General features: G+C 47.3%; 1 protein-coding gene across 1 annotated transcript in view; it reads left to right on the top strand.

The window, feature by feature from the left end:
- Positions 1-14,741, top strand: part of SRP72 (signal recognition particle 72) — a 448,841-nt gene that overhangs the window by 315,043 nt on the left and 119,057 nt on the right. Inside the window, exon 14 of the mRNA XM_069626163.1 lies at positions 6,673-6,768. Within this exon, the coding sequence (XP_069482264.1) occupies positions 6,673-6,768 (96 nt within the window). The remainder of the gene's footprint in view (positions 1-6,672; positions 6,769-14,741) is intronic.

Here is a 14,741-nt window from a genome sequence, read left to right as displayed (position 1 = left end):
ATTAGGGCCTTATCCACTGCCTGAGCAGTAACATTTCTCATAGGTATTGCTTCAGGATACCTGGTAGCATGGTCTGCCTTTATTGGTTGCTTGAAGATGTGCATGGGTCTTGGGGCAGGGACGTCATTTAGGGGTCACAAGAAGATGGTGGCAGTGACTTGGACAACCCCGCAGTCTCTTCCGGCGGTCAATAAGTGGTTGACTAAAAAATACTGCCCATCCAGTAGCGACCCCAGCTACCTATCCACTCCCCCCCCACTCCTGAGAGTTTGGTGGTTCAGGCTGCCACGGCCACTCCGAGGCAGGTGGCGTACCCTACCATCCCTCCGGATAGGGTCGACAAACGCTTCGATGGATGGGCACGCTCGGTATTTTCGACGGGGAGTATGGCCCTTTAAATCGGCCAACTCCACTTGTGCCTTGGCCAGGTTTTCGCACACTCTGCGGAATTCTCTCTGGCGGCTGAGCATATTCCTGAGAGGGATGAAAGGGATGGCTTTCTTGCGCTTGTGCAGGATGGCAAGGATGCCATGTGTGAATCCCTTCAGTCTCGGTTGGACACAGCTGATTGTGTGAGCCGGCCGATGGCTGCGAGCACCGTGATGCACAGGTTTGCATGGTTGCGGAAGTCTGGGTTTGCGCCGGATGTGCAGGCCCGTCTCCTCAACATGCCCTTTGACGGTTCTCATTTATTTTGCAGCAAGGCTGACGAGAGCCTTGAGTTTGCGGACCTCCAAAGCAGCTGCTAAATCTTTGGGTGCTGCTGTGCGGCAACCTCCACCTTTTCATCCTGGGGGACAGCAGTGGAGGGGTTCCTTTCATTACTACTCCTCGTTTGGAAGAGAGGGAGGGGCTGCCGCTCAAAGGAGCAGACGTAAAGGTCCTCAAGGTGAAAAAGGACGTGGTGCCAAAACCGCTGCCTCTTTGCCATCAGGCGCTGCCGCAGCCGCTCCAAAACAGCTATGAGGCCTTGTCCCATTGTTCGCTGGTTGGGGGCAGATTGCTTCAGCATCTGGCAGAGTGGCTAGCCATTACTTCAGATGCGTGGGTCCTGGAGACAGTTGCCCACGGATACTGCCTACTCTTCCTGACGTGGCCTCGCAACAATCCACCGGGGAAACTGCTGGTCTGGGATATAAATCTTGTCTTGAAGATCTTAATGGGTGCTCCGTTTGAACCTTTGCACTCTTGTCCGTTGAGGTTGTTGACCTTCAAGACAATTTTCTTGGTTGCAGTTAAATATGCTCGCAGAGTGAGCCAGCTGCAGGCACTCCTGTCTAAGCCACCCTTTACTGTGTTCCATCGGGACCGAGTGGTACTAAGAGTACGTCCTACCTTCCTACCGAAGGTAGTGTCTGAGTTTCATTTGAGCCAGAAGGTGGTTCTTCCTGCTTTTTATCCTCCTCATCCTGGTAAGGAAGAGCGGCTCCATAGGTTGACTCTCAGGAGAGATTTGAGCTTTTACATTTCTAGGATGACCACGGTCAGAGTGTACAACTAGCTTTTTGTGGGTTTCACTGGACACCAATTGGGCCAGGCTGTTACTAAACAGACCTTGTGCAGGTGGATTATTCTTGCCATTTCTGAATGCTACAGATTTGCTGGCAAAGGCCCTCTTGAGGGGTTGCGGGCTCACTCCACCAGGGGCGTGGCTACTTCCACTCCACTCCACTGCAACAGGGAGTTCCTGTCAAAAACATTTGTGAACCCGCGACATGGGTTTGTCAAGCACTACTCCCTGGATACTCCCCATGGGCCAGATTTGGCTTTTGGCAAAGCAGTGCTTTATTCTGCCTTCTGATTGGTTATATCCAAATTCTTCTCCCTCTGCCTCTCACTGTACTGCTTTTGGAGACTGTCAAAGATGTGGAATACGTTGGAGGACACAATCCATTCGAAGAACAAGTTACTTTCCAACTGGTAACGTTCTTTCGACTGGATGTTCCTCCAACGTATTCCACATCGCCCTCCCAACCTGTCTCACTGAAGAATTTCCTATGCTATTGCAGCTTGCGCTCCCACAGGGCTATGTGCAGTCATGGAGGCTTGATGTGCGGTGAAGACACACGTTGTGTTGGGGGAGAAAACATGAACTGAGGCTATGGGCACCGTGCATCCTACTTACAACATCCGATGACGTCACCCTCGACGGAGGTCTTCGAGGGACATCGACCCAACGTTATCGGCGTAGGACGCCCTCTGCCGAAAAATTTTCAAAGCAGCACAGCTGTGGACATTACTTGTCAAAGATGTGGAATACGTTGGAGGAACATCCAGTCGAAGGAACGTTACCAGTTGATAAGTAATTTGTTCTTCTTAGGGAAAAGTAAAGAATCTCAAAGGAGAACCCAAAGGGTCCCCAGAAATTCTGCACTTGATATAATAGGTTATTTATAACGCGCTTAATACCCAGAGGTTTCTAAGCGTGGACCCAGGTATCAAACCTGTGTTGCTCCGTGTCGTCTTGCTTCCAAGGCGAGCACGTTGCCCCTGAGCTATCCTCCCGACAGGTGCTGAGTGCTGCAAAATTTAAACACGGATCTAATAAACATATCGTCGAAGATGGTCGACCTAAGAATATGCAGATATCCCGATACATGCAAGAAATTAACAAATCATGAATGACTAGTGCCTATATGACACATGATTGGTTTTAATTACATTTGAGGTGTCTTTCAAATTTCTTCTGTGAAGTAATGTAATTACTCTTACTGTGGATCTAAATGTGCCAAAGGAAAAGCAATAGACTTGCATAGATATAATAGACATTTGATGTTTTAAAAGCACTCCAATTTGCGCCTTTTTCCCCAAAACATTTTTACTGGTAGGTTTAGCACACTTCGCGCAGGGTTAATAAAATCTCGGGCAAGTTACCAGTTTCTGAATACTCCCCCGTGAACTGCTCTGCCAAGAACAGCCCGCTACTGCTTTTTTCTGGGACAGGCTCCCAGACTTAACTGTTTTATTTTGAGTAATTGTCTCATTTTAGTTTTAGGGTCAGTGAATCTCCCTTCCTATCCTTTTAGATAGGCGGCGCACCATCGCAACCTAGGGTGAGAACACCTTGGAGGGCCAGGGTGGTGGTCTGGTCAGGGTGAGATGGGGAACACAATAATAGTTTTCTGATATGTAAACATGAATAATAAGTCTTGTGTAGTCCCACACCAGTTGGCCTGCACTTATTCTTACCTGACAAGGTTGAAGTGGGGAAGGGAACAAGGAGGTTGTAGGAGTGTGAATGCAGAAGAGGTGGGTGAACAGGCAGAGGTAGAAGGAGACATAGGAGGGAGATGGAAAGAACAATACAAAAGGAGCAAGTAGGAAAACACCATTCAGAACCAGCCCTTTGAACAGATTCTGAGGCCACCCCTATCTGGTGAACAGGGAAAGACGTTGTTAGGCAAGATTTGGTGAAGTACCCTTTGGGTGCACTAACACAACATTGACCTCCTGGCAATAGGAACCCAACCTTTGGTATAAGTATGTACTATACAGGTTGATAGTGTGACTGAGCAGCCAGGCTTATCTCAAGAGGGGCCAACAAGAGCAGTAGCGGAGTTACACAGACATTCACAGTGACAAGTATTCAAATGAACACCTACACACAAGGTTTCTTGACTAAACAATTATTAATTTAACAGTCAGTTTGAATAAGCCTTCTTCAGAAGGGGTCATTTAAATATTAACACCCAAATAAACTGCAAAATACACACTTAGTTTCTCTAAATCAGCAAGTACCCATATGGGATGGCGACAAGACACTCCTACACCCTCAGGTGACTTCAAATAGTTAGGACACTGTGGACAGTAATATATCGCTGGTACATTTAGAGCAATACTGAGATGGGTGTTAAAGTAAAGAAGTTTCAGAATAAGACAAGAGATCATGCTAATATTCTGAAGCAGGTAAGTACTTTGAACCCCCAATGCAAAGTAAGTTGACCCTTTCATTTAAGGAAGGTAAGACAACAGAAGAGGAGAGAAGAGTTATTCAGGAAGCCAGGCCAGCCAATGTCAATTGGGCAAAAGTCTAGGTGAGCTGAAGCACGTCTTGCAGTTCAGAAAGTCTTCCACAATGTTTTAGGAGTCTTTGTAGAAAAAGTTGAATCAATGTAGCACCACAAGCTGGGAGGCTTGTGAGGGGTAGAAGATGCAAGCAACTCAATAGGACCAACCAAAACAAGTCTCAACTGAGAACAAGTAAGACTACACAACCAGAGGTAAGTCCCCTTGGTTTACAGTACCTTTGGTTAGAAGAAATGGGTCCAGCTGGCTCCTGTTCCTGTGCAGCTCTGTGCATCCTGTTGTATCAGGGCCTCAGTCGTGGGGACAAGAGGGAGGATTTATGGGGACTCCTACACTGCAATGGGACGGTCAGCAGCAGCAAAGGACACACTTCAATTCAGCAGCACTTTGCGGTTTCAGCTCCTCGCGTCTCTGCAAATAGCACCACTGCAGACTCGGAAACCACACTAGACTTTCCGCACATCTTGGGTCCAGCACTCTGTTTAGGTTGCTCTGGCTTGGTCAGTCATACTTCGAGGGAATCAGTAGCATCTTCCTGAGGCTTGGGTCTGAACTTATTAGCGATGCACTCGATTTGGTGTTCCTCTCCCTGGCACTTCGCTTCCAGCAGCAGCAGCAGTGGAAGTACAGCCAGCTCAGAGAGGATGCCCAAACAAGTTCACTTTGGAGTTGAGTGATCCCACCAACCCAAGGGGAGAAGTTGTCCTTGCAGGGCTTCTCTAGTCGAGGCAATTCGGAGCTTCAGCACATCAGCAGGGCATCACCGGGCAAACCAAGGTCCAGGAGGCGTCTCTTCCAAGTTCTTCTTCGGTTTCCTTCGTCCAAAGGTCGACTTTGCCTTCCAAGCCAAAAGCCTCGCCTTATATGCAGGCTTCTGACATTCTTGCCAGCCTAGCTGTCAATCACACAGTAGGGTGGCTGTCCTTGCCGGACAGCCATCCGGCCAATCACCTTTGGGTGCATTCCTGTAACCAAGGTGATTAAGCACAGGGAGTTTCAGGCACCTCCCTCACTTATTGCCCCTGCCAAACATACTGGAGCCAGAGGTGGGCTTCACTTGTGAATCCCGCCAAGGACGAAACGAACAAACGGACCAAACCTGGTTTGACACGCAGAGTAAATCTCAAGAAGGACCTTTCTGACAAAAATGGTGAAAAAAGACGACCGGGGCCATTTTGACAAAATGGGCACCAGTGGGTGCCTTACTGCAGTTGCGAACGCAGCCTTTGGTAAAAGCGCACAAAAAGGTAGCAAAAAGTAAAGCACTGCCACCAGCAATTAATTGTGGAAAGGGTAACATAAAAATGTTACATGAGAAGCTAGACAAAGGGGATACGAGGTAACCCCTCCAGCACCCTATGGTAAGATAGTGTGTGCTGGGTCTAGAAAGTTACAAAATGTAAGTAAAGTCAATTTCACTTCACTGCTCTTGGGAACAGTAGTTCCACCAAGAGAAGACATTTAAACCTTTGGGAAATCTAAGAGACTTCCCTGTGCCACTCCACTGAAGGTGGTGTGTGTCACAATGCAAAGATGATCCTAATCCTAAGGAGTTTGTCAGACTCCAGACCCAAAAGAAAGTGTTCAAATCACAAAAACATACATGAGTGTGGGAAAAATGTCTCACTCCAGGTTAAAAATGTAAAAGTCCTAGAGTCCAGCAAATGTGCTGGGGGTCTCTAAGGTAGAGAGGAATTAGCACATTTCTGAGAACTCTCCCTAACGGACGTTAATGGCTAGCCAAACTCTTATCATGGTAGTGTGACTGAGCAGTAAGGCTTCAATTTAGGATAGTGTGAAGACGGTGAAGGGTGCAGTGAAGCACACACAGCGCACTCTTTCCACAGTTTAGGCACAAAGTATAACAATACAATTATTTATTCGGGCCTTGAACAACTCATCAATAAAAAAGAAATAGTTAACTATCAGACTAATTATACACTGCTATTATATACACATTCACTTCTGGGGTGCTGTGGCTGCAGAGATGAGAAGGGTTCGAGATCAGTAGTGGGACCCTGCCAGGTTCCTCTAGAATGTTTGGGCAGAATTGTAGTCTTGCCTTGCAGTTCACTCAACCAACTGCTGCTGGAAGAAACTCAGTGCCGGCTGGCCAATGTATCGGCCTGGCAACAGAGGAATAGGATCAGGCAAACCCTGAACCCCAATCATTGTAAAGTACTGAAGAGAAGCCTTGAACTGGATTTACTGAAATGGGGTATCGAGGCCAGAGCATATAAACAGTCTACTGTAGTTTGTGTGAGGAGAGAAAAAAACATATTTTACTCTATTTTTGTGTGCAGTCTTTGGGCATCCCACTCAACTAAATGACAGGGCAAAGATGAGTTATTAGTGTCAACATTGGGTGAATGGTTTGGGCTAAATTAAAACTACAGTGTGCCCTGTGTCATAGGGGTCGGTGGGACTTTCATCAACACACCAAGAAACCTGATGCTTGTAAGCTGTGCTCAGTGTATTTCCAGGCGTGTGCTATGTATGGTCATTTGTTTGATTTTATTTGTTGGAGAAGATTTGGAAATGTTGGTAGAAAGTGTTTTAGTATGTTAATCATCTTCAGGGTTTTACAGGTGCATCTTTTATGTTTTTTTTAGGATTTGATTAATAATGTGGTGATGGTTCTTATAGGTGTCAGCCCTGGTTATGATGTACAGTCATGAAGAGGACATTGACAGTGCTATTGAAGTGTTTACACAGGCCATCCAGTGGTATCAGGAACACCAGGCAAGTACTTTGATGCTGGTTTATATGGTTATGAGTCTTCAAAAATCAGTGGAATTCGGAAACATGCATGCCACTTTTATGTTTATTTTAATGCTTTGTTGACATGGGCATTATGTCCGTTTTTGCACCACCTTCCTTATTGCTGACGTAGCACTGCTGGCAGCAGTTGGTCTAACCCTGAAATGCTCTTTTATCAGATACCCTGATGTTGGAAAACCTTATACTCTTACGTCCCATCCCCTTTCCTCCATACTGCGTGGGCGTCCCTTCCAGGGGATGGGAGAGGAGACGGAACCTATTTCACCAGAAAAAAACCTATTCCCCTTTAAATTTACAGGTGCGCAAGGGTGCGGCCCTGGGAGCAGGCGTGGCCCTGACTCTGCCCTCCTGCACCACACCTCAGTCCCCTTTTCCGCGTCGACGGGTACGGGCCGAATTCACCAGCGCTCCTGGGTTTGGCTTTGGCCATGTAATCCCACGTACGGATACTACTTCTTTGTCTTTTTTGTCTCTTATCATACATGTACTCGGTCCTTGTTAAAGAGAATTCTCATAAATGTGCTAATTCCCTTCACCTTATAGACCCCCATCTACTTTGCTGGATTTTTGAGGAATTGGTTTTCTTACCTGGAAAGAGTGTGAGCCTTTATTCCCCACTCTTTCATGTATTTTGATGTGTGTTTTACCTTTGTGTTCTTTGATTATGGAGTTTTAGATAACTCCATAGGCATCATCTTTGAAGGTGTGTTAGACAGCACCTTCAGTGCAGTGACGCAGGGATTCTTTTAGACTTTCCAAAGGTTTAAATACCTTCTCTGGGATAAACTACTGTTTCCCAGAGAATGTAAAGTGAAATTGCCTTTACTAGTCTTTCCAAATTCCTAGACCCAGCACACCCCATCTTATAATGGAGTGCTGGAGGGGTTACATAGTATCCCCTGTGTCTAAATACTCATGTAGCAGTCAAATGCTACCCTTTCCTATTGAAAAGGCTGGTGGCAGTGGTTTTACAACAAACTACCATGATTTTTCCCTGACCGCGAACACTGGTAGCTAAAAGTCACGAAAGCCATGTTTTTCAAATGGCACCTTAAGCCCCTTTGTTTAAACGGGTCCCGGTCTTCTTTTTTTGCTGTTTCTTTTTGGAAAGGTCCTTCTAGTGTTTGTCTCTGCGCGCCAAACCAGGTTTGGTCCCTTTGTTTGTATGCCTTTGGTGGGCTTCAGGACTGAAGGCCGCCTCTGGCGTCTGAGTGTCTGGGGTGGGCAGGAAGTGAGGGAGGTGCCTGAAACCCCCTGTGCTTAGTCTCCTAGGAGACCCAAATGCACTCTGGCATGATTGGCTGGCTGACTGTCCGGCAAGGACAGCCACCCTGCTGGGTGAGTGACAGCTAGGCTGTAATGAAAGGGAGATAACTGTTTTTAAAAGGTGAGGCTCTTGGACTGGAAAGCAGAGTCGACCACTGGAACGAAAGAACCAAAGAAGAGCTGGAGGAGGATGGCTGCTGCAACTCCTGGACCGTTGGTTTGCCCGGTGAAGCCCTGCTGCAGGTCCAAATTGCCAAGTTCATCTCGACAGAGAAGCCCCTTGAAGGCCGACTTCTCCCTTTGAGTTGGTGGGACCAATCAACTCGTAAACCACCTGGATTCCATTCTCAAGGCTGGTTAGGATTAACCAGGGAGAGGGACACCAGCTTCCTTGCTTGAATTACAGCTACTGGAACTGAAGTGACTCCATTTTGTTTGCGTTTTCCGACGATCCCGTGCAGTGCAGGAGTCCCCCGACTTCCTCCCTCTTGTCGCCGCGACTGAGGCTCAGGAACAGTGAGATCTGCAGGAACTGCCAGGAACCAACAACGTTAGCTGCATTTGTTTCTTCATACTAAGGTACTGTGCCAACCCGATTGAGAAAATGCCACTCGCGGTGAAAGTTTGTGAAACTTTCCCAACTTGCAGGCCTAATCCGCTTGTGACCCAAAATATGATTCTTTTTCGCCTAAACTACTTCTGAGAACTTTTGCAAAGACTTTACAGTTTGATGCCAGAACTGCTCTTTACTATCCAGAACACTAGCCCATTGACTTTGGCCTAGGCCTGTTGACTTTAATTGAACTCTTCTGGTGAACTGAAACTATTTACACTGTCTAACAAGTATATGCAATCTATTCTACTTACCTTATGCCTTTTGCTCACTTCTAAGTAAGTGAACTGCCATTTGGCTCCTATTTCAGGGGAGCGCAAACTGACTCAAAAGCTTAGTTTTGTATTGTAGTGTATTGGTATATAATATTAAGTTGCCTCCTTCTAGTGAATGTTTTCTAAATCATTGTGTAATAAATGTATGTGTTTTTACCAAGAAAGCTCGAGTATAATTGTCTTCTTGATCCATTGTGATGATTGAAAGACCTCCGTGTAATAACTTGTACTGCTCACATTCACTCTTGAGATAAGCCTGGCTGCTCAGCTCGCTACCAAAAACTATGTGGTACAGACTTATACCAACGGTTGGTTTGGCTTATACCTGTAGTCCTAATTGTGTGTTGTGGTCCCAGAGGGTACTGCATGCAATTTTGCTTAACACGGCAATTTAACAGTAACACTCAAATGCACTTCAGAAATACACACTTAATATTTCTAAATCAGGAAGTACCCTTTTGGGATGGCCCACAGACACTACCTACACCCTCAGGTGACTTCAATAGTTAGGGTGCTGGGGACATTAATATATCACTGTTGCATTTAGAATCGGAGTTAGTTTGTCAAAAGATAAAGGTTATTATGACACAAAAAGAGATCTCACAAATATTTCTCAAAGCAGGTAAGTACTTTTTGTAAACCCTCCAATGCAAAGTTAGTTAACCCTTTCCAGGAAGGAAGACCAAACACATTCACTGACGGAAGAACAGTCATTCAGGGAGCCGGGCTAAGCCAAAGTCAATTTGAGCAAAATTCTAGGTGAAACTGAAGTCCTTCTCAGAGGTAGGTAAAAGTCTTGCACAATGTTTTAAAAGTCTTTGTAGATGGAAGCATTCAAAGTAGGGCCACAAGCTGTTTAGGCTTGTGAAGTAAAGAAGCTGTCAGCAACTGTACAGAGCAACCACAACAAGTCTCACTAACAGAGAACAAGTGCAGTTACAAGACAAGAGGTAAGTTTAGACTGTACAGTACCTTTTAGGTTGAAGAAAAATGCAGCAGATAACTTCTGTTCCTGTGCAGCTCTGCAGATCCTGGTGTTCCTGTGCCTCAGTCGTGGGGCAAGAGGGAGGACTTCTGGGGACTCCTGCAATCTCCTGCAATGCAATAAGGTTACCGACCTCAACCGGCAATCTTCAAACAACAAGTGGTACTTCTGTGTTTCAGCTCCTTGCGTCTACCGCAAATAGCAACACTGCGGTTTCTGGCTGTCGAGATGGACTTTCCTTGCATCTGGGGTCCAGCACTCTGTTGAGGTGATTCAGGCTCGGTCAGCCCTGCTTCTTGGGAGTCCGGAGGATCTTCCTGGAGCTCTTGGCCAACTTAAAAGCAACACACTCAATCTGGTGTTCCTCTCCCTGGCGTTTCGGTTTCCAGCAACAACTCTGTGGAAATTCAGCCAGCTCCGAGAGAATGTCCAGGTGGCTTACTTTGGAGTTGTTTGATCCCACCAATTCAAGGGGCGAAGTCGTCCTTGCAGGGTCTTCTCTGTCGATACGAATTTGGAGTTTCAGCACAGCAGCAGGGCTTCACCGGGCAACCAACGGTTCAGGAGTTGCAGCAGGCGTCTGTTAGGGAGAATTCTCAGAAATGTGCTAATTCCCTCCACCCCCAGCAACTTTTCTTGATTTTGAGGACTAGTTTTATTTCCCTGGAGAGAGTGTGAGCCTTATTTCCCACTCTCTCATGTATTTTGATGTGTGTTTTACTCTTGTGTTCTTTAATTATGGAGATTTAGATCACTCCATAGGCATCATCTTTTTATTGTTGTGACACAGCACCTTTAGGGCAGTGGCACAAGGGTGTCCTTTGGACTTCCCATGGTTTAAATACCTTCTCTGGCATGAACTGCTGTTCCCCAGAGAATGTATATTTAAATTGACTTTACTAGTCTTTTTAATTTCATAGACCCAGCACACACTATCTTCCTATAGAGTGCTGGAGGGGTTACTTAGTATCACCTATGTCTAAACACTCTTGTAGCTGTCAAAAGCTACTCTTTCCTATTGAAATGGCTGGTGGCAGTGGTGTTATAACAAACTACCATAATTTATTCCGACCGCGAACACCGGTAGCTAAAAATCGGGGCCGCCATGTTTTTCAATATGGCGCCCAAGACCCCTCTGTAAAAACAGACTCCGGTCATCTTTTTTCGCTGTTTCTTTGTGGAAAGGTCCTTCTGGTGTTTGCGCGCCAAACCAGGTTTTGTCCCTTTGTTCGTGAGCCTTTGGCGGGCTTCAGGACTGAAGTCCGCCCATGGTTTCTGAGAGTCTGGGGTAGGCAGGAAGTGAGGGAGGTGCCCGAAGCTCCCTGTGCTTGGTCTCCTAGGAGACCCAAATGCACTCTGGCGTGATTGGCTGGCTGACTGTCCAGCAAGGACAACCACCATGCTGGGTGAGTGACAGCTAGGCTGGAATGAATGGGAGAAAACTGTATAAAAGGCGAGGCTCCAGGACTGGAAGGCAGTCGACCACTGGAACGAAAGAACCGAAGACGAGCTGGAAGAGGACGCTGCTGCAACCACTGGACGCTTGGTTTGCCTGGTGAAGCCCTGCTGCAACTCCGAATTGCCAGATCTCCATTCGACAGAGAAGCTCCTTCAAGGACGGCTTCTTCCTTTGCGTTGGTGGAACCAATCAACTCAGCAAACACCTTGATACCATTCTCAGAGCTGGTTAAGGTTAACCTGGGAGAAGGACACCAGTTTGTGTTTGGAAGCTACAGCTACTTGAGCTGAAGTGATGCCATTTTGTTTGCTCCAACGATGACTCCGTGCAGTGCAGGAGTCCCCCGACGTTCTCCCTCTTGTCCCCACGACTGAGGCTCAGGAACAGAGAGATCTGCAGGAACTGCCAGGAACCATGGTCTTCAGCTACATTTTTTTGCTTCAGTTTAAGGTACTGTGCCATCCGGTTGAGAGATCCTAACTGTTGAAGTGAAAGTTTGTGAAACTTTCCCAACTTGCAGGCCTAATCCGTTTGTCACCCAGCATATCATTCGCTTCATCTAAACTACTTCTAAAAACTTTTAAAAAGACTTCTCCATCTGTATCAGAACTGTGCTGTCCTTTCCAAGAACACTAGACTATTGACTTTGGCCTGGCCTATTGAATTGAACTGACCCTCCTGGTACATTGAACCTTTGCATTATCTGAAAGAAGTGTTTTCTAACCCCTTGTACAAACCTCTGCCTTTTTATTCCTATTTAAAAGTACTGAAGTGCCATTTGGCTCCCTTTTCAGGGGAGCGCAAACTGTCCCTACAACTTAGTTTTGTGCTGTAGTATATTGGTGTTTAATATTGAGTTGATTTCTACTAGTGAATATTTTCCAAATGACTGTGTAAATAAATGTTTTTTTTTTAAACTCTCTTTTGACATTTTAACAAAACAGTTCTCACAACCTTCCCCCCCAACCACTTCACAACCACTCCGCCATCGTACGGACCACCGCCCCATATGCCAAAAACAACCCCCTCGGCAAGTCAAATTTCTCACACCACTCCTCACAAGTGAGAAGCTGCCCGCCTTCAAAAAGATCCCCCACCTTCTCACATCCTTTCTCCTTCAGCCTTCGAATCCCCATCCTCCCTATCGCCTGACGCAGTTTCTGATCGGCCCCCCATGGGAGACCCCCCCAGCAATCTCCCCATATCCATTAACAACTTGAATCAAACTATTCAACTATTACCCCTTCCCTCCCATCCCTCTTGACCTCCCCTCCCCAATACCACTCTGAGTCCTTCACCTCCCCATAATGACCATACACAGTCTTCTGTAATTGCTGTTCGCTGAGATTTCAGTAAGCCCACCTCCCGCTCATATCCCCCTATTCTCCTCTCCCACAACTCCCTCCTACTCTCCCCCTAATACCTGCAAGTTCACGGCGGACGCAAGTCATTGTCCCTTGACAGATCATTTAGCAGTTGAGACCATTGAACTGTGACCACCTCCCCCTAAACCTCTGCTTCTATCTTCTGCAACACCGTTAATTCCGCTAAGCCCCATCTCCGTACATCCTTCCGCCATAGGTCGACGACCGGGCCCTGCGGCAATTTCCATGCTATCGCCATACGTCGCTTTGCCAGTATAAGCAGGAACCGACCCATTCTATTTCGCACCTTATTCCGTTTTCCCCCTGGTAACTTCCTCCACAAACAAACCTCTGGGCTTCTTTCCCAACTGGTCCCCAGCACCACATTCACCTCGTTTACAATGTCATTCCAATATTCCACTATTACCCCGCGTTCCCATACCATATGCCAGAACCCCGCCCGTTCTGCACCATATCTAGGACATTCGTCTGACCGTTCCGCATTGATGGATCGGAGTGCTATCGGGGTCATATATATCCTATGCAAAATATTAAACTAAACTAATTGGAAGTGGGCATTCCTCGAAATTTTCCGGGCCAGGTCCCAGACCTGCTCCCGTTCTGCATCTGATATAGAGCGACCCATATCTGTCTCCCATTTCCCCTTGGCCTTCAATTCCCCCTCTGCCGCTCCTTCCCCGAGCGCCTTGTGAAATACGTGCCCTACCCACCGTCCGACTAAGTAGCACTCGGAGAACCGGGCATGGTTCCGGCTCCTCAGGGATCCCCTCCCACAACTCCGCCATCCCACGGACCACCGCCCCATACCCAAAAACAACCCCCTCGGCAAGTCAAACTTCTCACACCACTCCTCACAAGTGAGAAGCTGCCCGCCTTCAAAAAGATCCCCCACCTTCTCACATGCTTTCTCCTTCAGCCTTCGAATCCCCATCCTCCCTATCGCCTGACGCAGTTTCTGATCGCCCCCCCATGGGAGACCCCCCTTATAGCGTCCCCTCACCCCTCTACTCCCCCATACTTCCTCCATGTCTCCCGCACCGCCTCAAAGACTACCGACCCCGTTCCAGCCCCTAACGGGTGCCACAAAAGTTCCACCGGCCTACGGTCCGGCTGCCAGGTCCCTACCAATACCTTAAGGGATTCCCCCTCCAACTCGTCCCACACCAAAACCGACTGTAGTTGCGCCGCCACAAAGTACTTTTCATAATTCGGAAGGCCCAACCCTCCCTTCGCTCTCCGCAACGTCTGAAGAGAAACCTTCCTCCTCCCCACCCCCCACAGTAACTCCCTAACCTTAACATCTAACATTCTAAAGAACACTTTCTTTGCCACATACGGTATATCAGTGAAGAAGTAGAGCAACCGTGGAAGGATCACTATTTTATATAGCACCACTCTACCCATCAGCGAAAGTGGCAGCACCTTCCAAAATTGAATAGAATCTCCTATCTTGGATAGTGCCCTCCCTGTATTTTATACAAAAGTATCGACCATGTCATGGAACACCTGTACACCCAGGTACCGGAAAGACTCCTTTTCCCATCTTATACCCACCTCTGGCAAATCCTCCAACCGACCTTCCCGGAATTCCCCCCCACGGAAACAGGACCGACTTCTCCGGATTTATACGGAATCCTGACATATATCCAAAGTTCTGCAACACTTCCAAAAGGTCCGGGAGATACGTCCTGGGGTCCGCCACATATAATACCAGATCGTCTGCTTAAAGCGCCACTATGTCATTGCCCCCCCACCTCAATTCCTGCCTCCGCCATTTCCTGCCGCAGGAACGCCGCCAACGGCTCTAGGGCCAGCGCAAACAGAATCGGAGAAGCCGCACACCCCTGCCGTGTCCCCCTTCCCAACTCCCACGTCCCTGACACCCAAGTATTAGTCCTCACCATAGCTAGCGGTTTAGTGTATAGTGAAGACAACCACCTACAGATCTTTT

The sequence above is a fragment of the Ambystoma mexicanum genome, chromosome 6p (genome assembly GCF_040938575.1).
Source record: "Ambystoma mexicanum isolate Mex_15411 chromosome 6p, UKY_AmexF1_1, whole genome shotgun sequence".
Classification (NCBI taxonomy): domain Eukaryota; kingdom Metazoa; phylum Chordata; class Amphibia; order Caudata; family Ambystomatidae; genus Ambystoma; species Ambystoma mexicanum.
Note: the sequence above shows the minus strand (reverse complement) of the source record. Positions and strands in the feature narration are given on the sequence as shown.